The sequence below is a fragment of the Hyperolius riggenbachi genome, chromosome 5 (genome assembly GCF_040937935.1).
Source record: "Hyperolius riggenbachi isolate aHypRig1 chromosome 5, aHypRig1.pri, whole genome shotgun sequence".
NCBI lineage: Eukaryota > Metazoa > Chordata > Amphibia > Anura > Hyperoliidae > Hyperolius > Hyperolius riggenbachi.
Window position 1 is genome coordinate 373615982 of NC_090650.1, and position 25625 is coordinate 373641606.

General features: G+C 43.8%; 1 protein-coding gene across 2 annotated transcripts in view; it reads left to right on the forward strand.

The window, feature by feature from the left end:
- LRRCC1 (leucine rich repeat and coiled-coil centrosomal protein 1) overlaps window positions 1-25625 on the forward strand; it is an 87222-nt gene that overhangs the window by 39978 nt on the left and 21619 nt on the right. The window contains exons 6-13 of one of the 2 annotated variants that reach the window (XM_068237576.1): window positions 660-832; window positions 4355-4570; window positions 6143-6345; window positions 9512-9734; window positions 12869-13017; window positions 17581-17785; window positions 20986-21125; window positions 24937-25138. In XM_068237576.1, coding sequence (XP_068093677.1) covers window positions 660-832; window positions 4355-4570; window positions 6143-6345; window positions 9512-9734; window positions 12869-13017; window positions 17581-17785; window positions 20986-21125; window positions 24937-25138 — 1511 coding nt within the window. Of the gene's footprint in view, window positions 1-659; window positions 833-2153; window positions 2444-4354; window positions 4571-6142; window positions 6346-9511; window positions 9735-12868; window positions 13018-17580; window positions 17786-20985; window positions 21126-24936; window positions 25139-25625 lie in introns of those variants that run through there. The other variant, XM_068237575.1, reaches the window with a different exon arrangement.

Here is a 25625-nt window from a genome sequence, read left to right on the forward strand (position 1 = left end):
ATGAGTTTGCTTGGTAACTGGGTAGGGGGGGCTTTGGAAGGGATTCATTTTATTATTTATTTTATTAACATTGTGTGGTGCCTGTAATTTAATTTTTCGTCACTAGTAAACGCTAGAAACACAGTCCTGAATTACCAGGAGGTGTTTGATATATTTTTTTTTACTTTTGTTATGTTCTTATGAAGACATGGCCCCTGATCGGGTCATGTCCATTCATTACAGGCACTGAGATTGGTTCTGGGAAGTCTTGCTTCCTTTTCCCATCCACTGACACGGAAATTCCGCTGCGTAAGAGCGGGGGTTGCACGCCCCTCCCCGCTCAAACACTGGACGTGTATACGCGTCAAGATACACTTAAGCAGCGCCTATCTGGCTGAAGTGGTTAAAGTAAACCTAAGACAAATACAGCACAAGGATTTACACTTACCTGGGGCTTCCTCCAGACCCCTGCACTCCGTCTGCTCCCTCTGGGTCCATCCGGTCTCTTCCATTCTCCCGCTGTCAGCCCCGGTAGTCACTGACTTCTGCGCATGCTCAACCCCAGCCATGCCCACAAAGATACTCCATGCTTCTTACAACATTTTTTTTTTCTTTAACAAAAAAAAAAAAAAAAAAAAAAAAGGCCCAATTGTACAAATCCCTTGTTGTTTTATTTTTAGGATACAGAGATATGATGCTTCAAAACTTGCCACAGCTACAAGCTCTGGATGGAGTCAGCAGGTTAGACGATCCTGTTTTCGGGTTTGATATGGATTCTATAGATCTCCCCAGTCTGGATTTCCTGGAATATCTCATCACTTGTGACAATGACACTGCCAGCAAAGAATTGAAGGTAACACTTTCTCCACTACCTGCTTCAGCTTTTGGACAACTGACGGTATTATCTGAGAACTCCAAGATATGTTCATTGAAATTGGAGAGGAGAGTCACTGCTTGCCTATAGCAGAGCAACCTGTCTTGTTTTATGGACAGGAGACACTGCTTGCCTATAGCTTAAAAACCTGCTCTATGGAGAGGGGACACTGCTTGCCTATAGCTGAGAAACCTGTCTTGTTTTATGGACAGGAGACACTGCTTGCCTATAGCTGAGAAACCTGTCTTGTTTTATGGACAGGAGACACTGCTTGCCTATAGCTGAGAAACCTGTCTTGTTTTATGGACAGGAGACACTGCTTGCCTATAGCTTAGAAACCTGCTCTATGGAGAGGAGACACTGCTTGCCTATAGCTGAGAAACCTGCTCTATGGAGAGGAGACACTGCTTTCCTGTAGCTGAGAAACCTGCTCTATGGAGAGGAGACACTGCTTGCATATAGCTGAGAAACCTGTCCTGCTTTATTGAGAGGAGACACTGCTTCCCTATAGCTGAGCAACCTGTCCTGCTCTATGGAGAGGAGAGACACTGCTTGCATATAGCTGAGCAACCTGCCCTGTTCTATGGATAGGAGAGACACTGCTTGCATATAGCTGAGCAACCTGCCCTGTTCTATGAAGAGGAGAGACGCTGCTTGCATATAGCTGAGCAACCAGCCCTGTTCTATGGAGAGGAGAGACATTGCTTGCATATAGCTGAGCAACCTGCCCTGTTCTATGGAGAGGAGAGACATTGCTTGCATATAGCCCTGTTCTGTGGAGAGTAGAGACACTGCTTGCATATAGCTGAGCAACCTGCCCTGTTCTATGGAGAGGAGAGACATTGCTTGCATATAGCTGAGCAACCTGCCCTGTTCTATGGAGAGGAGAGACATTGCTTGCATATAGCTGAGCAACCTGCCCTGTTCTATGGAGAGGAGAGACATTGCTTGCATATAGCTGAGCAACCTGCCCTGTTCTATGGAGAGGAGAGACATTGCTTGCATATAGCTGAGCAACCTTTCCTGCTCTATGAAGAGGAGACACTTCTTGGCTACAGTTGAGCAACCTTTCCTGCTCTATGGAGAGGAGACACTGCTTCCCTACAGCTGAACAACCTGTCCTGTTCTATGGAGAGGAGAGACACTGCTTCCCTATAGCGGAGCAACCTTTCCTGCTCTATGGAGAGGAGAGTCACTGCTTGCTTGGCTACAGCTGAGCATCCTGTCCTCTTCTTTTTTTTTTTTTTTAAATATATTTTATTGGAATCCTGTCCTCTTCTAAGGAGAGGAAATGCACTGCTTGGCTATAGCTAAGAAGAATGACCTGATCTATGGAGAGGAGAGACACTGCTTGGCTACAGTTGAGCAACCTGTCCTGTTCTATGGAGAGGAGAGACACTGCATGCATATAGCTGAGCAACCTGTCCTCTATGGAGAGGAGACACTTCTTGGCTACAGTTGATGGATGGAGTCAGCAGGTTAGGCGATCCTGTTTTCGGGTTTGATATGGATTCTGTAGATCTCCCCAGTCTGGATTTCCTGGAATATCTCATCACTTGTGACAATGACACTGCCAGCAAAGAATTGAAGGTAACACTTTCTCCACTACCTGCTTCAGCTTTTGGACAACTGACGGTATTATCTGAGAACTCCAAGATATGTTCATTGAAATTGGAGAGGAGAGTCACTGCTTGCCTATAGCAGAGCAACCTGTCTTGTTTTATGGACAGGAGACACTGCTTGCCTATAGCTTAAAAACCTGCTCTATGGAGAGGGGACACTGCTTGCCTATAGCTGAGAAACCTGTCTTGTTTTATGGACAGGAGACACTGCTTGCCTATAGCTGAGAAACCTGTCTTGTTTTATGGACAGGAGACACTGCTTGCCTATAGCTGAGAAACCTGTCTTGTTTTATGGACAGGAGACACTGCTTGCCTATAGCTTAGAAACCTGCTCTATGGAGAGGAGACACTGCTTGCCTATAGCTGAGAAACCTGCTCTATGGAGAGGAGACACTGCTTTCCTGTAGCTGAGAAACCTGCTCTATGGAGAGGAGACACTGCTTGCATATAGCTGAGAAACCTGTCCTGCTTTATTGAGAGGAGACACTGCTTCCCTATAGCTGAGCAACCTGTCCTGCTCTATGGAGAGGAGAGACACTGCTTGCATATAGCTGAGCAACCTGCCCTGTTCTATGGATAGGAGAGACACTGCTTGCATATAGCTGAGCAACCTGCCCTGTTCTATGAAGAGGAGAGACACTGCTTGCATATAGCTGAGCAACCTGCCCTGTTCTGTGGAGAGTAGAGACACTGCTTGCATATAGCTGAGCAACCTGCCCTGTTCTATGGAGAGGAGAGACATTGCTTGCATATAGCTGAGCAACCTTTCCTGCTCTATGAAGAGGAGACACTTCTTGGCTACAGTTGAGCAACCTTTCCTGCTCTATGGAGAGGAGACACTGCTTCCCTACAGCTGAACAACCTGTCCTGTTCTATGGAGAGGAGAGACACTGCTTCCCTATAGCGGAGCAACCTTTCCTGCTCTATGGAGAGGAGAGTCACTGCTTGCTTGGCTACAGCTGAGCATCCTGTCCTCTTCTAAGGAGAGGAAATGCACTGCTTGGCTATAGCTAAGAAGAATGACCTGATCTATGGAGAGGAGAGACACTGCTTGGCTACAGTTGAGCAACCTGTCCTGTTCTATGGAGAGGAGAGACACTGCATGCATATAGCTGAGCAACCTGTCCTCTATGGAGAGGAGACACTTCTTGGCTACAGTTGAACAACCTTTCCTGCTCTATGGAGAGGAGACACTGCTTCCCTATAGCGGAGCAACCTGCCCTGTTTTATGGAGAGGAGAGTCACTGCTTGTTTGGCTACAGCTGAGCATCCTGTCCTCTTCTAAGGAGAGGAAAAACACACTTTGTGGCTATAGCTAAGAAACATGTCCTGTTCTGTGGAGAGGAGAGTCACTGCTTCCCTGTAGCGGAGCAACCTGTCCTGTTCTATGGAGAGGAGAAGATGTGGATGAGTTGGGGGCAACAAATAATATTGGTCATTTGTGTTGGTCGTTTAATGATCCAGCACAGTTTATTGCTAAACAATGACATCTGTATGTATAGATGCTACATTTCCACCAGAGGCTATCCCTAAGAAACGCCTGGCACAATGAAAACCTAGTGCCTCAATGTACTATAGGAAAATATGTGCGTGCGGACATTAAAAAGAATTGCAGTATTTGATGTAACTTAGGAGATTCTGTAGTGTTTCTTCATAGCAACTCTGTTCTGGCTTCAAAATTCATAGAATGATTGTACTTCTTGTCTGGAGTTAATCGTTAAGCATTTATATCCATTAGTTCTATTACATGAATAAATGAATGTTTCTATTCCACTGTTGAATGTCTGAATGAGTTACTATATATTTGTTACCTGTGTGAGCAGGGTTAAATGATTGTCATAGGTTCTGACTCTCAAAATGTATTGCTTTATTTTATTAGGAATCTACAAGTGGCCCTGTCACAACACCCCGAATTGATCAGGTTTTATCGCAGTATCGGAAGAGGCCTGGTGCCCCGGGGAAAGTGTATCTGAGCACTGATGTAGAGGCTACTTCTTCATCAGGACAAGAGTTCACCCAGCATCAGGGTGCCAACGGCATGCTGCGCGATATGAGGATTAAAAAGCTAGAAGAACAGATCACAGAACTCCTGAGGGTTTGTCATTGGCGTTGCTCTTCTTGCAGGAGTCTACGCTGTAGTCGAAAGGAAATCCCGTTGCATCATTGGCTTGGTTTCAAAGTCCGATCTTTTATTGCGTCATCAGTAGACACACAGGATAAAAGCTCGCGCGTTTAGGAGCAGACATGTATTTTTTATTTTTTTTTTAACCAAGCTATGACTGCTCCGATACGGATGAGATTTTATCCCGTGTGTCTACTGACGTCACAATAAAGATTGGACTTTGAAACCAAGCCAATGGTGCAGCGGGATTTCCTTTCAATATCCATGGTTTGAAGCACTTTACTTTCCTGATCCCAATTGAATGGGTATGCATAGGGTGGTTGTAGCAGCCTTTTTCTTGCATTTGTTTATGTTGTAGTGTAGAGGCAGTGACAGTCAAAGAGGAACTGTAAGGTGTAAATGATTTTCACCACAACCGTGAAGCTGATGCCAACTTTGTCAAAGAAAACCCAGTTTTAAGAGGGAAAACGTCCTGCAGCCAGGCCCGGATTTACATCACAGAAGCCTATAGGCACAGATGTCCTGGCACCCTAGACTTTACCCTCCATGAACCTACAAACCCCCACCAAACCACACAGCAAATATGCTGACTGGTCCAGCTGTAACTTCTCCCTTACTTCCCTTGCCTGTCAAAGGTAGCTACAGGTGATCCTTAGCATTAGGTAGCCAGAGCAATCCTCGGTATTGGGTAGCTAGAAGTGCCCCCGACTGAAGAGAGATCTAATCAGTGGAATGCTGAGAGCAGGGTGAGTAACTTCTCATTTATTAGGGGAAGAGAGTGAGCTGCCTTTCCATCATCTGGCGCCTGTAGTCACGTGCCTTATGGAAAATCTGTCCCTTACTGCAGCTAATGGAAACCCAGCTGAAACTGTGAAACCCCTCCCACTAAGTGACGTCAGTCTTAGGCCTTGGATGCACAGCCTTGTGGGTAATGTAGTTAGTTCCTGATTTGCATAATGCTGATATTTAAGTGCCAGTATCTCAGCACTCATACCTCCTAGACACTCCAAATTTTGAGGAAAGGGAGGGTGACCCCCGAGCTAGCCATGTGCCAAACGCAGCACTGGTATAGCATCCTAGGTAGAGAGCAGAGAAATAGCAGAAAATACACAGTGAAAACCATTCTGTTTCCTACTGAAGATCATGGCAAAATATTGCTGCTATTGCGTTTGCAATTTTCGTTCAGGGAATGAGAATCGCTCCCTGAACGAGGATTGCAAACAGAATTTTAGCAAAATAGTGGTGATTTTCATTGTGAAACAAGGCCCTAAGCAATCTGGATAAACATGGGTATCTATAGAAGAAAAAAGGGGCATGTCTTCAACTAAGGGAGTAAAATAACTCTTTAGCTCTCCACCCCAGTAGTTCCTCCCATGCTGCATAAGACACTTTTCCTACACCACACTGACAGGGTGAGAGTTTTTTTGTTTCTCTCTTTTGCTTATCTATTCTTCTTCTCCTCATAACACACTTTTTTTTTCCTTTGTTTTGTTAAAAAAAAAAAAAGTTCTTACAGTTTCTCTTTAATGTTTTTTACCTTTCTAGGACTCACATCCCAAGCCAGAGAGAGTTATGAAACCAAAGAGAGATACAGACCTTACCACTGAGAGTGACTATGAAAGTGGAAAAGAAAATGTAAAGACAGCTGTTTCTAAGCAAAGAAGCAAACTCCCTGCTAGGAGCAAGACAAGCCAGATGCAGAAGCAACACCCAAGTCACCAGCAAGGAAAGGCCCGATCACTAACCAGGTATTGCAGTAAATAAAATCTGCAGCACATACATCAGACAATTCTTCTGTCAAAGCCATTCCTCTGTTAAAGTTTTAGGCCCTGAGTTGCTAAGATGTGGGATTGCACATTGTAGCCTCTACTTTAAAGAGAACCCGAGGTGGGTTTGAAGAATATTATCTGCATACAGAGGCTGGATCTGCCTATACAGCCCAAACCTGTTGCTATCCCAAACCCCCCTAAGGTCCCCCTACACTCTGCAATCCCTCATAAATCACAGCCATGCTGCTGACAAACAGCTTGTCAGAGCTGGCTGTGTTTATCTCTATAGTGTCAGTCTGCTGCTCTCCCCGCCTCCTGCAGAACTCCAGTCCTCGCCTGCATCCCTTCCCTCCCTGTTGATTGGAGGGAAGGGAGGGGGACAGGGACCGGAGCTATGCAGGAGGCGGGGGAGCAGCTGAGACTGACACTACAGATGTAAACACAGCCTCACAGCGAGGCTGTGATTTATGAGGGATTGCAGAGTGCAGGGGGACCTTAGGGGGGTTTGGGATAGCAACAGAGGCTGGGCTGTATAGGCAGATCCAGCCTCTGTATGCAGATAACACTCTTTAAACACACCTCGGGTTCTCTTTAATGCTGCCACGATAGCTTAAACACTAGGCCAGCAGAAGGTCAAAAGTGGGAGTTAGGCTTTGTTCACATCTAAAATCGAAATTGCAGACGGCCGCGTTTTGCGATTTTTGTTAGTGATTTTTGTTTTCCCCTCCTGGCGTTTACCTGAGCGCTACGATTTTGTGTACAACGCTTTTCAAAACACTTGTGCAGAGCGATTCTATTTTTTCACTTCCTGACGCAAGCATTTTGTGCTTTTCCAATACCTTCCATTGTAGCAAAATCGCCCTAAAAATGATACAGGCAGCGCTATGCTGAGCGGAAAGCTGAAAAAACGCTCAAATATGAACTATCCCTTAGGGATTCCTTGCACAAGCGCTTTTAGGGCGATTTTGAAAATCACCGACGCTTAAAAAAATGCAAAACGCCTAGGTGTGAACAAGCTCTTAGTGGAGCTTTCTGGAGCTTTGGCCATACATTATTGACCATTGCACAGGCACAAACAGGGTGACGCGTTAATTGTTCAGGTCCTGGAGCACGTGGCTCACGTTGCTTCATGGAGGAGTCGGCTCGAGTGTGCAGTAGCCAGGCAGTGTGATGGCTGGGAAAGTAACTTCTGATCGCACTGCATGTGTGCCTTTTTTGTTTTGTTTTTAAATGCATATATTTTGAGAGTGTGCACCTGAATCCCTCTCAACCTTATTTACCCCATGTAGCCTGAATTTAAACCTACAGTAATTTAAAGCCCACCGTTTTCGGACTCTGCCCACCCCTATATCAGTGCCACTTCACACAGTCTATAACCATTAGGGGCCCTTTGTAAATGGAGGATATCAGAGCCTACCCACATTTGTAATGGAACTTTATGGGCAAGGAGCGCAATAATAAGGGGATTCACTGTCGCAGGTAAATGAATAAAATGGGACGTTTTTGCCCCTCTGTTACTTAAAGGAACCTGAGCAAATTTAACAAATATATAAATCTAACCTCCCCCTAAGTGAGGGGTGTAAATGGTATGGGCTTTTGGGGGGGGGGGGGGAGGGGGGAAACTTGCATTTATTTACCTTTTGTGGGCTGCTGCCTAGCACCTTGCTATATGCGGCCCTCCATTTTGAGTATCTCTGTGCCACAGTACTGCAGCTTCGTTTAGCCACAGTAATGTTATGTTTCACTGGCCACTGCAGTGCATGGCGGGAGGTGTAATCACGTTAATTAACTACATCCCCCAACATGCACTGTGGCGGCTAGGGATGGGTAACATCACTGCGGCTACTTTGAGCTGCAGGTACTTTGGCACAGGGACAGAGAAGGGGCAGGCCCTCATATAGATGGGGGGCTATGAAGTAGCCGCTTGTAAGTTATTTGAAATGAAAACACAAATATTTTATTTCAACGAAACAACTGTATAGCGTAGTATGGAGACAGAGGATAAAAGTAACTAAAACGTTTAAAACGTGAGGAGACAGTGGTAGACTCACCTCCTCCAAGCAGACACAAAAATTGTACGCAAAGTTTATTTACATACTTCGGGGGACAATGCAACGCGTTTCGCAGGTTCGATCCCGCTTCCTCAGGCAATAACAATGGAGCAATAGCATATGTGGTCAGTAGAAGAGCCAGGCAGAGGTGACCACATATGCTATTGCTCCGTTGTTATTGCCTGATGAAGCGGGATCAAACCTGCAAAACGCGTTGTTTTGTGTCTGCTTGGAGGAGGCAAGTCTACCACTGCTTCCTCATGTTTTAAACTTTTAGATACTTTTATCCTTTTGGCGCCTCTGTATCCATACTACTCTATATCAAGTCCACCCCTGGTGGAAGGGTGTTACCCCCTTTTTTCCTCACCGACGGAGAATGATTTCTTAATCCTGAGTGGGGTCAGGTCTAATCTCCCCACCTGCCTATACAGTGGTTGCCTTTGAGGTAACCCTGCTTTGTGAGTATAGCTTATTACTCTATGATACTTCATTTCAACTACCAGTACATACTACACTATATTTGGCTCTTGGTGTCCCTAGTCTGTGTTCTGTTTTGCAAGAATCTGTATAATGCCTCCTTTTGTATACTGCTTTCCTCTGGTGTTATCTTATTTTTCCAACTTTGAGTTGATGCAAATTGTGTTGCAAATTGCATACAGCTTTCAGTTGAGCCAACTACCAGTACATACTACACTATATTTGGCTCTTGGTGTCCCTAGTCTGTGTTCTGTTTTGCAAGAATCTGTATAATGCCTCCTTTTGTATACTGCTTTCCTCTGGTGTTATCTTATTTTTCCAACTTTGAGTTGATGCAAATTGTGTTGCAAATTGCATACAGCTTTCAGTTGAGCCAGTCAGACATAGTTGCTGCCAATTGGGATTGGCCCAGTTTCAAGTTCCCTGCAATGTGTGACAACATTTGCCCCAACTCTGAAAAACTGCATGCCACTGGTAACGATAGCAGTTACATTTAGTGCACCAAGATATATGTGTGTTACAACATCCTGTACACACATTGGAGAACAAGGCAGGTCACTCATACAGTGACTCTTCTGCACTTTATTAACCTCTTACTGTATTCTTATATTTTACAGTGTGTCAAAGCAGACTGCAGCTAGAAGGCAGAAGAGTGCCAGCCCTCACAGAAGAGCGCTGAGTCCCAGTCCTCACAGAAAAGCGCCGAGTCCCAGCACTATGTCTTCAGAAAGAGTAGATACAGACAGTGCAGAACAGCTTTCTGCCAGGCTCACCGGGACTCTGAGAACTCAACAAAGAAGAACAGAGCCATCAAACGCAGTGGAAGAATCCACTTACAGGGTAGTGTACTAGAGGATCTGTGCTAAACATCAGTGTAAAGAAAAAAAATGTAGACAATATAAAGAGGCACCCCAATGACATAAAAAATGCCGTTTTGCGCTGGTGCAATAGTACTGCGCAGACACAAAGTGCTGCAGGAGCAGGGGCACGGGGCGCATGGCCCTACCGCACATGCGCAGTACGCCCCGACTTGCCAAGCTATAAAGGCTTCTACCAGGAGAACGAGAAGGCGGAGGAAGATGGCATGGGAACGTTCGGTGTGAAGGGGGCTGGAGGTAGCCGCAGGGATATATATAAATCTTTTTTTATCTATAGGTCTCAGGATCACTTTAAAAATGTTATGTAATAAAAAAGAACAAGAAAACCTCCCATCCAAAATCAAGGATTCAGAAACGCATATGGTACAGTATAATTTCAAAATACAGACTTATTTGACTGCTACGATTAAATGGGCACTATGGCCAAAATTATGTTGTTCCATTATCCCCAAATCATTTATTTAATATGGACAGCATAACTTTCACCATAGAGTTTGTGTTAAAAAAAAATTGAAACACATCTCTACCTCTCTACACATCTGAGCTACGTCATTAGTGATAAGAATCCAACGGACTGGCTCTCTGCTTAAAGTGAACCTCCAGACTAAAAATCTACTCACCAGCACTGAAAAGGCTTGGTGTTTCTTTGACACTTTCACAGCATCAGAACTTTGTTTTTCTTACCCAAGCCTGATTTTTAGCTGCACAGAAGCTAAGCTCCGCCCCATCAAAGAAAACTGCCCAGGCATTTTTCCCCTGATGCTGTGCAAAGCATAATGGGATTTCTGATGATGTTGTTCTCATTGCTTAGCAACTAGGAGGGGTGATCAGGACACAGGGGACTGTGTCTCATGCTCCTTGTCACCTTGAAAGATGGCTGCCCTCATGAAATCACAAACATTAGCCTGTTCTTTTAAAACAGGGTGCGTAAGAGATTATATTACCTATCTATTTTCATTAACATAACTAATGTGGGCAGCACGGTGGCATATTGGTTAGCGCTTTCGCCTTGCAACGCTGGTTCGAATCCCAGCCAGGTCAACATCTGCAAGGAGTTGGTATGTTCTCCGCGTGTCTGTGTGGGTTTCCTCTGGGCAATTCGGGTTCCTCTCACATCCCAAAAACATACAGATACGTTAATTGGCATCCCCCTAAATTGGCCCTAGACTACCATACATACACTACACGATATAGACATAAGACTATAGCAGGGATTAGATTGTGAACCCCTCTGAGGGACAGTTGAGTGTCAAGACAATATATACTCTGTACAGTGCCGCGTAAGATGTCGGCGCTATATAAATACTAAATAATAATGTAACTTAATGACAGTATGTTTGTTTAGGCTGAAGTTCCTCTTTAACTGCTGCTGACACTAGTTGATTTACAACACGGGCAGCTCAGATGCTACAGACAGAGCCTTGCTATGTAACTAGCTAAGTAAATAAATAAATAGGCTGCTAAGTAAAGTAACTAATTAGCAGCCTGTTTATTTACTTAGCTAGTTACATAGCATGGCTCTGTCTGTAGCATCTGAGCTGCCCATGCTGTAAATCAGCTAGAGTGTCAGCAGCAGTTAAGCAGAGAGCCAGTCCGTCTCTAATGACGCAGCTCAGATGTGTAGGGGGTAGAGATGTGTTTAAACCGTTTTATTTTTTGACACAGTAATGCTGTCCATATTAAATAAATGATGTAGGGATAATGGAACAGCATAATTTTCGCCATAGTGCCCCTTTAATAGAAACACTTAAAGGGAACCAGAGATGAACGTTTCACACAAAATAAACATATCAGTTGATAGCTTGTAAAGAATAAATGCTCTACCTGATAATTTTGCCGCTCTGGTGTGCCTTTTTTAGTGTTTTTTTATCCATTATTGCTCCAGGAAAAATCAAATATGGCCGCCGGCTCATATCCCTTCTCCTTCCGGGTTATGAGTTGTTCTGGATGTGCTGTCTAGGCTATATGAGACTATGCTGCTATCTAGGCTAAATGCAGCCTTTCATCTATGTGCTTTCATTTTGGTATGATGTACAGCTGCCTGTAGGAAGTGTCTCTCATAGGAATGAAACTGCAGTTATTATCAGTATCTAGTGCACACAGAGCACACAGGGATCATATTGCAGCCACAGAGCTTCTCTCTCAGCAGGAGCAGCCCCTCCCATGTCATCACAGCTCTCAGTATGCAAAGCAGGAAATCTAAGCCAGGAGGGGGAAGGCTTAGGCTTGAAAAGACTCCACAGAAGAGTGACTCAGCTATAATGATTCCAGGTCAAACCTAGTCGGTGGATTCTTATCACAGTTGCTAATAGACTAATTAAGCAGATAACAATGAAACTAAAAGCATGGTAGGTGTTTACTGTCATGTTCCTACTGATAAATGTAATAAAATACATGAGGGTGCTTCGTCTCTGGTTCTCTTTAAAGGCCGCTATGCCACCCTCTATGCTGCTATAGCGTATAACATATACGCTATAGCAGCATAGAGGGTGGTATAGCGGCTCGCGTTCCCAGCCTGTCGGCGGCTGTCGCCGAACCCAGAAGTAGCGCCGGCGGGGACAGGACCATCCAGCTTCAGGGGGCTGAGGGATGCCACGGGTGAGTAAATATCATTTTTTTTTTTATTAGACTTAAGTATTCCTTTAAAACCAAGGTGTGGCCATCATATCTCCATATCTCAAATAAGATATTCATATAGGGCAGGGAACCTATGGCTCGAGAGCCAGATGTGGTGTCTACATCTGGCTCACATACAAATCAGTAGGGGTTGATTCACTAAGCTACACTGCTCATGCAGCGCAGCTTAGTGTGGCAGAGCAAGTAAAATTTTCAAAGTTGCTGTAGTGCGCGCTACTAACTTACTCACGCTCCCCCCCAAATTAACTGATACTCCAATTGTCCCATTCTGGACCCTGTCAGGTCCAGTGACTTTGTAACTGCTTACTTTTTTCGCTGGAGTGGTCCTTTAAGAAGGATAGCATTCCCAACTCAGGCATACATGTGTTCTCTCTTATTGGGGAATTTATATTGCTTTTCATACCACAATAATTTAAAGCTTGTAGGATTTGAATATGATTGATTTGTGTGACTTTGCAGGCACTTGTGCAGGAATTAGATCAGGAGCGAGAGCGAAGGTGGAAAGCTGAACAGCTCGCTGTGCGTCTGACAGAAAATATAACAGCGTTACAAAGCCAAGCAAAAGAGGAGAAGGACATCAACAGCATGGCTGTGTACGCCACTGATCGGTCAGTAAACTGCACTTTGAGGACACAGGATACTTAAGTCATTGATTACGGAGTCCTTTATTTTTCTCTGTTACACATATAGTTTTTAAAGAACACAGGGTGAATTGGTTTAGACTTTATGTAGTTTTTGGTGTACTCTGTTCACCATAGGCAGATCATTGGTGAGAGTATGCTAAGTGGCCAGAAACCAGTCAGAAATTAACAGCTCTCGGGAACAAGATCGTTTATAGGTTACCACCAGACCTTATTGCTTTGTGTTATTACAGCAGATCTCTGGTTTTCATTAAAGACTATTAATGTCTCCTGATTTAAAAAAGAACGAATCTTAAAAATGTAATTGTACTGTAGTACTAGAAACAATTATGATTAAAAAAAGGTCAGGGAGATTGAAGTACAAAAAAATTGCTGTACATTCCATTAAATGTTTCTGGTGGCTTCAGCCCCCCTACCTTATACAATAAAGAACATTACCCGAAAGTTTATAGTGTCTTCTGCTAAGAAACAGAACTGCAAAACTGGCTTCTATGAGGAGGCAAACCCTCACCTGAGTTAGGCCCCGTTCATATCACGGAACGCAGGCGCGTTCCGTTCAGAACACAACGCACAGGAACGCACTTCATGTGCGTCTCTGTGCGTTGCGTGGCTGATCCCATTCACTGAAAGTGAATGCGTCTCTGTGCGTTGCGTGGCTGATCCCATTCACTGAAAGTGAATGCAGTTCTGAAAGTGAATGGGACAGCCACGCGTTTTTACAAAAAATGCGTGCAGCATGCGTTCCCGGACCGCACAGGTCCGGAACGCATGCAGTGTGAACATCAGACATTGCACTCTATGCAATGTCTGATGTCGTGCGTGTCGGCCACCTGCACGCGTTTCCAAAACGCGACTGGAAACGCGTGCAGTGTGAACGGGGCCTACCGTATATAAGTCCCACCAAGGGTTGCTAATTTAGTAACCCTTGATATGACTCAGGTGAGGCTAACAAACCCATGGCACCTCATAGAAGCCAGTTTTGCAGTTTTTTTGTCAAGCAGCCATGTACTGATGAGGACCAAACGTCCGAAACAGGCTGTCTACATGTGGGGTTGATGTGGCTGTGTAATATTTAAAGCTATAGGCTTGCTATATACCAGCGGTTCTGGATGATTGCCTGGCTTACAGGGGAAAAAATAGATAATTTGCATATTCAGTAGTGGTGCATTGTGGGTAACCACAGATGTTCACTTATAGGTGAATGATTGCACATTTTCTTCTGTTTTAAGAAGGCAAATTTCACCAAGCTTTGCTTATTAGTAGGAGGGTTTTTCGGTCTCTTTTATCCCCCTATACATTCCTGGTGGTTTGGGTCACCTCGAGCTGCTTGGTTACTCTGTTGTCAAGCAGAAGACTCTAAAAACTTTACAAGAAACAGTCTAGCAAAACTTTATTTTTTCTTATGGGGAAACAAATATTCTGGAGGATTGGATGTAAAGTGATTACTCAAAGGCCATATATACAGTGGGATGCGAAAGTTTGGGCAACATTGTTAATCGTCATGATTTTCCTGTATAAATAATTGGTTGATACGATAAAAAATGTCACGTAAATATATCATATAGGAGACACACACACAGTGACATTTGAGAAGTGAAATTAAGGTTATTGGATTTACAGAAAGCGTGCAACAATTGTTTAAAAAAAATTAGGCAGGTGCATACATTTGGGTACCACAAAAAATAAATGAAATCAATATTTAGTAGATTGTCATTTTGCAGAAATGTCAGCCTCTAAACGCTTCCTGTAGGTTCAAATGAGAGTCTGGATTCTGTTTGAAGGTATTTTGGACCATTCTTCTTTACAAAACATCTCTAGCTCATTCAGGTTTGATGGCTTCCGAGCATGGACAGTCAAGACTTAAAGGGGAACTGAAGTAAGAGGTATACGGAGGCTGCCATATTTATTTCCTTTTAATCAATACCAGTTGCCTGGCAGCCCTGGTCTATTTCTCTGCAGTAGTATCTGAATAACACCAGAAACAAGCATGCAGCTAGTCTTGTCAGATCTGACTTTAAAGTCTGAAACACCTGATCTGCTGCATGCTTGTTCAGGGGCTATGGCTAATAGTATTAGATGCAGAGGATCAGCAGGGCTGACAGGCAACTGGTATTGCTTAAAAGGAAATAAATATGGCAGCCTCCGTATACCTCTTACTTCAGTTCCCCTTTAACCCCCTTGCCGTTCCAATTATGTCGGCAAGGGGGCGGCGCAGCACTTTAAAACATTTTTTTTTTAAATCATGTAGCTAGCCTAGCGCTAGCTACATGATAGCCGCTGACAAGCGGCATCCCCCTACCTACTCCGATCGCCGACGGCGATCTTTGCAAGCAGGAAATCCCGTTCAGAACGGGATTTCCTGCTCGGCTTCCCCCGTCGCCATGCGACGGGGCGGGATGGCGTCATGGACGTTGGGACATCAGAGCGAATCCCGATCCACCCCTCAGCGCTGCCTGGCACTGATTGGCCAGGCTGTGCAAGGGGTCTGGAGGAGGGCCGCGCGGCGGGTAGCGGCGAATCGGAGGCGAGCGCCGGCGATCGAGATATGCACACAGCTAGCAAAGTGCTAGCTGCGTGCAATAAAAAAAACTGTGAAAATCGGCTCAGCGGGGCCTGAGAAATCCTCCTGCGCAGGTTACCCCGAGCTGAGCTCGGGATAACCGGCAAGGAGGTTAACTCACACCACAGATTTTCGATTATATTCAGTGCTGGGGACTGAGATGGCCATTCCAGAACGTTTTACTTGTTCCTCTGCATGAATGCCTTAGTAGATTTTGAGCAGTGTTTAGGGTCGTTGTCTTGTTGAAAGATCCAGCCCTGGCGCAGCTACAGCTTTGTCACTGATTAATGGACATTGGTCTCCAGAATCTGCTGATACAGAGTGAAATCCATGTGTCCCTCAACTTTGACAAGATTCCCAGTCCCTGCACTGGCCACACAGCCCCACAGCATGATGGAACCATCACCATATTTTACTGTAGGTAGCAGGTGTTTTTCTTGGAATGCTGTGTTCTTTTTCCTCCATGCATAATGCCCCTTGTTTTGCCGAAATAACTCAATTTAAGTTTCATCAGTCCACAGCACCTTATTCGAAAATGAAGCTGGCTTGTCCAAATGTGCTTTAGCATACCTCAAGCGGCTCTGTTTGTGCTGTGGGCGGAGAAAAGGCTTCCTCTGCATCACTCTCGCATACAGCATCTCCTTGTGTAAAGTGTGCCAAATGGTTGAACGATGCACAGTGACTCCATCTGCAGCAAGAGAAGTTGTAGGTCTTTGGTGCTGGTCTGTGGGTTGACTCTGACTGTTCTCACCATTCGTCGCTTCTGTTTATCTGAGATTTTTCTTAGTCTGCCACTTCAAGCCTTAACTTGAACTGAGCCTGTGATCTTCCATTTCCTAAATATGTTCCTAACTGTGGAAACAGACAGCTGAAATCTTTGAGACAGCTTTTTGTATCCTTCCCCAAAACCATAATGGTGAACAATCTTTGTCTTCAGGTCATTTGAGAGTTGTTTTGAGACCCCCATGTTGCTACTCTTCAAAGAAAATTAAAAGAGTAGGGAAACTTACACTTAAACCCCTTAAATACTCTTTCTCATAATTGGATTCACCTTTGTATGTAGGTCAGGGGTCACTGAGCTTACCAAAGCAATTTGAGTTCCAATAATTAGTTCTAAAGGTTTTGGAATCAATAAAATGCCCACATTTATGCACCTGCCTAATTTTATTTAAACAATTAGTGTGCACGTTCTGTAAAATCCAATTAATTTAATTTCACTTCTCAAATATCACTGTGTGTGTCTCCTATATGATATATTTAACTGACATTTTTTTATCGTAACAACCAACGATTTATACAGGAAAATCATGACGATTAACAAGGTTGCCCAAACTTTTGCATCCCCCTGTAGCTCAAGCCACATTTTTTTTGTACAAACAACTAACAGTATTTAAATTACAATTACAAAACTTGGTCCGACAGTGGAATGTTTTCTCCAGCTTCTGAAGTCAGACTATGTCAAAGGAGCATTATGGCTGCCACTGGCTGTGCCACTGCCTGACTAAGTCCTACACTTTGATGCCCTCCGGCACCATGCTGGGCCACGTTATGTACCGTAAATATTAAGTGGGCGTATTTTCGCACCCCATGCCTACACCGTAGTTGGATTTATGCAGACATTGGCACTACTAATAACAATAATAATAATTACGCATTATGCACATGTGCGTGCATTGTAGGGCGGGAACAGCACATATCACCCACGTTAGATCCTCCCGCATAGCGGATGTAGAAATGAGAGCTGGGGAGTGTGTGGGTGATCTGTTTAAGAGAAAGGGTTTACCGTTTATTCCATGTAGCTCAACTATGAGAAGACCGTACAAGAGACTCAGTATTGCATTCCATGCCAGCCCATAATATTCCAGTTTCTGACTGTTTAACAGCCTACTGATTGCTTGCTGTGTATTGGTATGGAAACTGGTTTCTAAGTTCAGTATTTTACACTGATCATTCTTTTTTCCTTTTCCTAGGATTAAGGAATTACTGGTAAAAGAAAAAAGTGCAAAGAGTACTTTACAGGTGCTTTTACACCAGTTAAAGGAAGAGAATGACAGGCTTGCCAGTGAACTTAAGAAATCTGTTGATAAACAAGAAGAATATCAGCAAGTTCTTAGGAAAATGGAAGATGAAGTGTCTAAACTAGAGACACAGAAGATCCAGCAGGAAGCATTGGAGGTATAGGATATTTATACAATCTAAAAGCAAGATGATTTTGTTTTTATAAGTGGCAGGCCTCTTGCACACTACATGCGATTCTGATTTTTTTATATGTCCGATTTTGGATTCCAATTAAAAATCTTTGCAGCATGCAGTACGTTTTTTAATCTGAATCCAAAATCGGATCAGATAAAAAAATCGGAATTGCATGTAGTGTGCAAAAGGCAACACTGATAAAAAAACGAACATTTTAAATTCATATCTATACATACATACATACATACATACATACATACAAGATGTACATTTCTCCCAAAATTAAATGAACTATAAGTGACTTTTTCCTATGTAGCGGTCAACTACTGTCAGTATTCTCAATCTGATAGCTCTAGGGCCTATTGCTCACTAAAAATCGCTAAGCGTCATCGCAATTTTCATGTTATGTCAAGCCATTTCTGGGGTGTTTGCCTTTAGCGATTTTGATTTTCAACTCAACAGGAAGTACACTTTGACCTGGAAGTGGTCAGCTTTTGTCACAAATGCTAGGAAAATCGATATGTGCAGTTCTTTTCAAAGCCATTTAACAGTTTTCCCATACTTAAAGAGCATCTGTACTGTGAAAATCTTACATAAATAAACATACCAGACTGTTTGTTGGCTTCTCCTAGCCCTCTCTGTGACATTTTCGGCGCTCCCTGCTGCTTACTTGGTGATAAAATCACTGTTTTAATCATTGTTTTTGTAAACAATGAAGATGGCTGCCAAACAGAAAATACATCATCAGAGCAGATGCCCATTTGCAGTGGCTCCTCTCAAGCCTGACTTGACTGCTGGAACGTTACTGACACTTGTTGCCTTCGCTGCTTGCCTGGGCTTTGCACTGATCTTTCTGTACTCACAGCTGTTCGCAAGGTCACAGCTCCATGAGCTGCAGACACGCTGGCTGTGAGCAGAGACCTTGCCTGTGACTCATACACACAGCACACACACAGAGCCTGCAGGGGGCATGCATAACTTCTCCCTACCACAGCAGAGGCAGTGCATTCCTCCCTGAGTTGACAAAGCTTGACAAAGGAAAGAAGATTAGATGTATTACAGAGACTGTGCAACTAGAAAAGGCTGCAGTAATCCAGACCACATTAGAACATGTATAGGAACTTATAGGATAGAAGAAATAAGGCAGAAAATGTTGTTAGAGTCTCTAACATTGAGGCATAATCACCACCAAAATGCTGAAAGACCCACATTTGTGATTGCCAAAAAACCACATTGCTCTGGTGTGCACTATTCCATAGAAATACATTAGCCAATTGCTTTTCAAAATGCTCAGAAGCACTTTTGGTGTGTATTAGCCTTAACCTCCTATTAATAGGTTTTGGAATAGTCCATTTTCTCATGGGGGTATTCTGAAGGTTTATTTATTTTCAAAAGCACTTTTTGAAAGGCAGTGGCACAGTTCAACTGGCAGTACAGAGTGCAAGTGGGCAGGCAGGCTGGAGGGCTTCTTTGTTAAGGGCCTTGTAAGGAAGTGCTTTTAAAGGATGAACAAAACCTGTTTTATCAGAATTCTTTATTTTGCTAAGTACAATGGGGGTTTGTACCTGGAATTTTTTTTGGCTCATAGAGGTTCTGGAAGGAGGGGGGGGGGGGGGGGGTAATGTCTGAAAGCCAAGAGCCAAGGCTGTCATACTACATTGATTCAGAGTTCACAGCTGTCCGATTAATAATGCTCCATATCGAAAGAGGAGTCCACACACAGTCTTGCTGGAACAAAGTGCAAACAAAGTTTAATGTCCCATCACACACACATGCAATTGAATCTGACCCAAAAGGACAACAATCGTTTTGGGGCCACTAGGAGTGCCCTTTATCAAGACATAGGGCAGAAAAACATTAATAATGTTGACACTGTAAGCTGGAAATTTAACAGCTACATAATAATCATTCATTCGTAATGCACTTTAGTCTGGGACAAATGTACAGCTTATATATGTATGTGTACATACTGTATGTATTGGAAATTTTGCTGTTTTCATCATAGTGTTCCTTTAAATATACAATAAAAAGTAAAATTACAGTTTAAAAAAAATATTTTTTGTGCTCTAAAACATTAAACACTGAAAAAAGAAAAAAGAAATAAATAAAACAACCTAATAGGACACAGTATAAGACTGGTCTGATGTCATTTGAATATTTACAGTTCACATGACATTGCTTGTTGCAGGACACATTATCAGATTGACTTGTAATTAAGTTATTACTGTACATGCAAAGTAGAGAAAGTTCTCTGTTTTCCCCTTGGACACAGCAGGAACTTTTCTGCATTGTTTACACATCTTAGTACACTTTCACACAATTTGATAATTTTGGATGGAAATGGCAATCTAATCAACAAGCAGCTCAGTGAAGTGAAAAGTTTGATTAACCCTTTCAGTAACTTGAAAACCAGTCATATGTTTTTAGCTATTAGTTTTATGCCATGGTTAAAGGGAACCTTAACCGTGGTTCAAAAACCGTGGTAAGTTTCACTTACCTGGGGCTTTCCCAAGCCTCCTGCAGCCGTCCTGTGCCCACGCAGCTCCTCCAGTGTCCTCCGATCCCCCGGCGCAGCTTAGTTTTGTTTTCGTCCTCCGGCAACGCGTCCTATTCTTCAGCATTCCCCGACGTAAAGTGCCGTAAATCGCGTCCATGGAACACATTCCCCGACGTAAAGTGCGTCATTCGGATGCGCTTTGCGGCGGGTAATGCGTACCATGGACGCTCTTTACGGCACTTTACGTCTGGGAATGCGGAAAAATAGGACGCGTTGCCAGAGGACGACTGGCAGTCGGCCAAAAACAAAACTAAGCCGCGGCGGGGGACCGGAGGACACTGGAGGAGCTGCGCAGGCACAGGACGGCTGCAGGAGGCTTGGGAAAGCCCCATGTAAGTGAAACTTTTTTTTGAACCACAGTTAAGGTTCCCTTTAATGCTTTAGACCACAGATGAAATTTGAATTTAATCCCACTGTATGGAGAGATTTGCTTTATTAGCTCCTCAATTTAAAATACCTACTCTTTTAGGCAATTGCACAAATTACATCTGTCATGAAACTAAAAATGCTCCCTCATCCCCTTATGTTTCTTTACCTGCTGTGTCAGTCGAATGTGTGCATTTTATCATTTCTATTTTTCTCTTTTTTCTCCTAACATGTATGGTGCATATTCTTTTGAACACAGATGAAACACATGCAGGAAGCTGAACGCAAAGTAACTGCCTCTCACAGAGAAATTGAGCTGCTGCGAGCATCTGTGCGCCAACACAAAGACAAAGTCCAGCAGCTCCACGAACTGCTTACTTCAAGGGAGCAGGCACACAGGTACTCGCGAGTGTTGCTAGCATGAGGCGCGGCTGGAGACTATAAACACTGATCTGTAATATGCAGCCCACTCTCCTCACCATTATCTCTTGCTGGGAGAACCCTGTGTTGGAGATGGATGTGATCAGCCATTACCTTTGTGTGGCCTGACAGCCTAGCTGGATACTGCCCCAAAATGTTCATTTGTTTCCTACAGAAATATAAGCAACCATTCTACAACATACAAAAAAAGCCATCTACTGTTTTTCACCTCAGAAATATTACCGGTCCGTAGTAAATGGCACCGCCGAGGCAAACACTGCAGGGTTTCATAATAATGGTGATAAAGGCCTCGATTCATAAAGCATTCCCGCATTCGGAAATGCAAAAAAACGCTCACTTTACCGACCACACACCAAAATATGCATTCATAAAGGCTTTTTCCGCATGAAAAGCCGACATTTGCGAGCAGAGTGATCAATCACCGCCTTGCGCGGTGATTATCACAGCAACAGTAACAAATGTCAATTCATAAAGATTAGAGGTAGCGGTATGCGGACGGGTATTACCGCTACCTCTGATGTGGCGAGAAGCGTGCGGAATCCGTTGCAATGAATGGGACAGACCTCCCAAGCAGCTGCAGAGAGAACACCGCACGGAGGGATTCCGCCTGCTTCCCCTGTTTCCGCACGTCTCCCGACAGCCTAACGCCTGCCTACAGCGGAGTATCTCCGCACGTATATCACAAGTAGCTAAATTTTTATGAATTACCACCCTGAAGGCGGAAATACCGACAGCGGTGTTTCCCCGCTCGACTTTCCCCGCTCGCAGGCAGTTTTATGAATCGAGGCCATAGTCTTGCAGCAGGAAGTGTTCTGACATCTGCGTCTTTTGTGTAGGTTGCGTGGAGCAATACTTTTCTTTTCCGTTTTATTTTACATAGAGATTAAGGGGCCCGATTTTTCCCCAAAGCTTTTGCAAACCAGATTTTTTTTTTCCTTTATACAAGGAAAATAATAAAAAGATGCCCTCTGTGTATATGTTCTCATATTAGAAGCATAGCTGTACTACAGGTGTTTAGTTTTTGCAAAAAAATGAACACCGGCATGTCTGATGTGGGGGAAATACATAGTTAAAGTAGTTTTAGTAAATGTGTTGTGTATTATATTATTTTAATTAATTGTGCATGTTTTTTTTTTCTTTAGGGCCCTTTCACACCAGAGGGATTTTTTGGCGTTTTAACGCCACGGCCGAAGTTGGCGTTTTGCTAGGTAAAAGAAAGTCCATAGACTTTCATTTTACCTTTCACATCTAACTCGGCGTTTTGGAGCGTTGCGTTTCAACGCTCCCAGGAGCTTTTTCAGGGCTGTTAACAGCCGAAGTTGGCTGTTGGCGTTTCAATGATAGTCAATGGAAAACGCCAACTTCAGCCTTTTCAAAGCCTTTTCAAAGCGTTTTACAGCTATCTTGTTCACTTATTTTTATAGAAGAAAAAAAAAAGGACGTTTTCATATGGGCTGTAAAACTCTTTCAAAAGGCTTTGAAAACGCTTTGAAAACGCTATGTATTGGCGTTAAGCAAAAGGCTGACTTTCAGCCTTTTCTACCGCAGCCTCTAGTGTGAAAGAGCCCTTAGGGTAGGAACACACTAGGCAGAAACGCTAGCATTGCATAAAACGCTAGCATTTAACACACATAATGTAAGTCAGTGAGCCGCATGAAAATCAAATATGATGTTTGTGTTCTGCAGTGTGCGTTTTTGAAAAAGCTGAACTTGCTGCATATTTTTCAAAAACGCCCCTAATGTATGTCAACGGTGACGCATAGTACAGTGTTTTGTATGCGTTTTTTATGCTTTAAAAAAACAAAACAAGTTTGATGATGTGTTTCCACTTCCTGTTGACTGCCTAGTGATTTGCATACTAAATGCACCAATATACATGCGATTTATATGTGCGAAATGCAAACACATTAAAATGCAAGAAAAACGCATGTGCAAATGCACTTAAAACGCACAAACTCATATGAAGCAAAACGCAACCTTTCACGCAACGCCTAGTGTGTTCCCACCCAGAATTATAGTTTTCACAAGGGAGAATGGAGAATACCAGGTGCAGCAGTTTATATCTTCCCCCGAGACCTACAGCTGCCTGCTCACCACCACCAGTCAGTCTGATCCCCTTCCAGTTTATTCATACAAGTGTAGCCTGGCCAAGGCTACAAAGATAGGGAGAGTGTATTAAATGTACTCGGCCGGTAGCTGCAGCCTGTTTGATGCTGCTGGCACGGAGAATGTGGGCAGTCAGTAGCCAAGATGGCTGCCGGATATAGCTGGTGAGATAGATAGGAGGAAAGAGCCATGCATAGTTTCAGTTAGGCTGGCTTAAAATTTCAATTAGAAAAAACGTTCTGAGGCGGCTAGTGTGGTCTGAGGCAGCCGAGAGAGATATACTGTTAGTTTTGTATTCCTCTCTTTGTCCACCACTGGGAAAATATTAAACTGGTGTCATGTTACAATGTTTGTCGGCTGCTTTCTTCATTGACTTGAGTTCTCTTTTAGGCCCATTTCACACATGTCGTGTTGCTTCGTTTCGCGGTACTCGCCCCTACAGCTCCACTAGTGCATTGGCCATTAGTCACTATGAGACTGGCCACACTACTCGTGGTGCGACAGAAGTACCTCAGACGATGCAGAGGCGACGCTGCAGAGCATTGCTGAGCGGTACTGCTTGACATGCAATTGCATTGAATTCAATAGCACCACAACAATCTATTTAGATTGTTATGGTAGCGGTGTGGCATGCATGCGCCGATCATTCAAAATTCAGTGACATACTTCCTGTCCAGCAGGGAGTACATCGCTGAGCGGGAGGCGGAGCTACACAAATCACCCTGTCGGCATACTCTGCCGCAGGGTGTGTGAAATAGGTAATGGTGCGGTGCAATTGTCCTGCAGCTGACTCTCCCACAATCGAGTGGCTGGATGGTGTAATGGTTAAGGGCTTTGCCTCTGACGCAGGTGATCTGTGTTCGAATCTTGGCTCTGCCTGTTCAGTAAGCCAGCACCTATTCAGTAGGAGACCTTAGGCAAGTCTCCCTAACACTGCTACTGCCTATAGAGCGCCTCCTTGTGGCTGCAGCTCTGGCGCTTTGAGTCCGCCAGGAGAAAAGCGCGATATAAATGTTATTTGTCTTGTCTTGTCCTGCACTTGTGTGAAATTAGCCTGGAAGGACAACTGAACTGAGAAAGATATGGAGGCTGCCATATTTATTTCCTTTTAAGCAATACAAGTTGCCTGGCTATTCTGCTGATCCTCTGCCGCTAATGCTTTTAGCTATATACCCTGAACAAGCATGCAGCAGATCAGGTGTTTCTGACATTATTGTCAGATCTGACGAGATTAGCTGCATGCTTGTTTCTGGTGTGGGATTCAGACACTATTGCAGTCAAATAGATCAGCAGGGCTGTCAGGCAACTGGTATAGTTTGAAATGAAATAAATATGGCAACCTCCATATTTTCCTCACTACAGTTGTCCTTGAAAGTTTTTACTTCATATTTTCTGTCACCAAATCCATTTTTGGCCAGTATACATTCAGTTTAGCAGGTTTTAATTACTTTTATTGATTTTAGTTTATATAAAGTTACTTGCATTGCTAACATGGCAGTTCTTTCACATTATGAAATAAGAAAAGGTCAAAAAACAAGCTACCCAGTGGCATTAGTTATAATGCAGTCAGGTATCGCAGACATCTGATAGAGGAGTGACCTGTGGCTGTTTTCTGTTTACAATGTACTGCATATACATACCAATGCCTGTCTGTCATTGTCAGGAAGGAGCTGGAGGCACGAGTGCCATTACATGGACCTGAATTCCAACAAGCTCTAGCGAAAGAACTTTCCAAAGAAGAACAGCGTCATAACCAGCAGAGGAAAGACTTTCAAGAGAAGATCAACACGCTGACGCAGCAGTATGCCGATTTAGAAGATGAGTTTCGGACGGCTCTGGTTATTGAAGCAGGAAGGTTTAAAGAGGTACTGGCCTTGTAAAATAGAAAATGAAGTAGTTTGACTGAAAACAAGATAAAACCAAACTGTGTGCTTTAAAATCTTCAATGCAGGCAAGTAAGAAAGACCTCTTCATGTACGTTGACAGGTTCTTTAACCCTTTAGCAGCCAAACAAAGTAAAACTTTATTTGGCTTCAGGATGATTTTTCCTGCAGCCTAATTTTTCCCCAGCCTGGCAGGCTCATCAGGGTATGCAAAGTGGGCAGCAGGGAGCTTTAATAGTTACTTGTCTGGACGGCTGGATCAGCTTCCTCGTCCTCCACTGCGGCGGCAATGTAATGCCAACATGTCTTCTCGTTTCCGATCACATGATATGATGTGATAGGAATTCAAGAGACCATGTTGGCATTACAGCGCCACCCGGTGATGGAAGAGTCTCTCTTCCATCACCCCTCTTCTACGACCGTGCGGCGCTGTAACGTTGACATGGTCTCCTGGAACCCTGTACCTGCA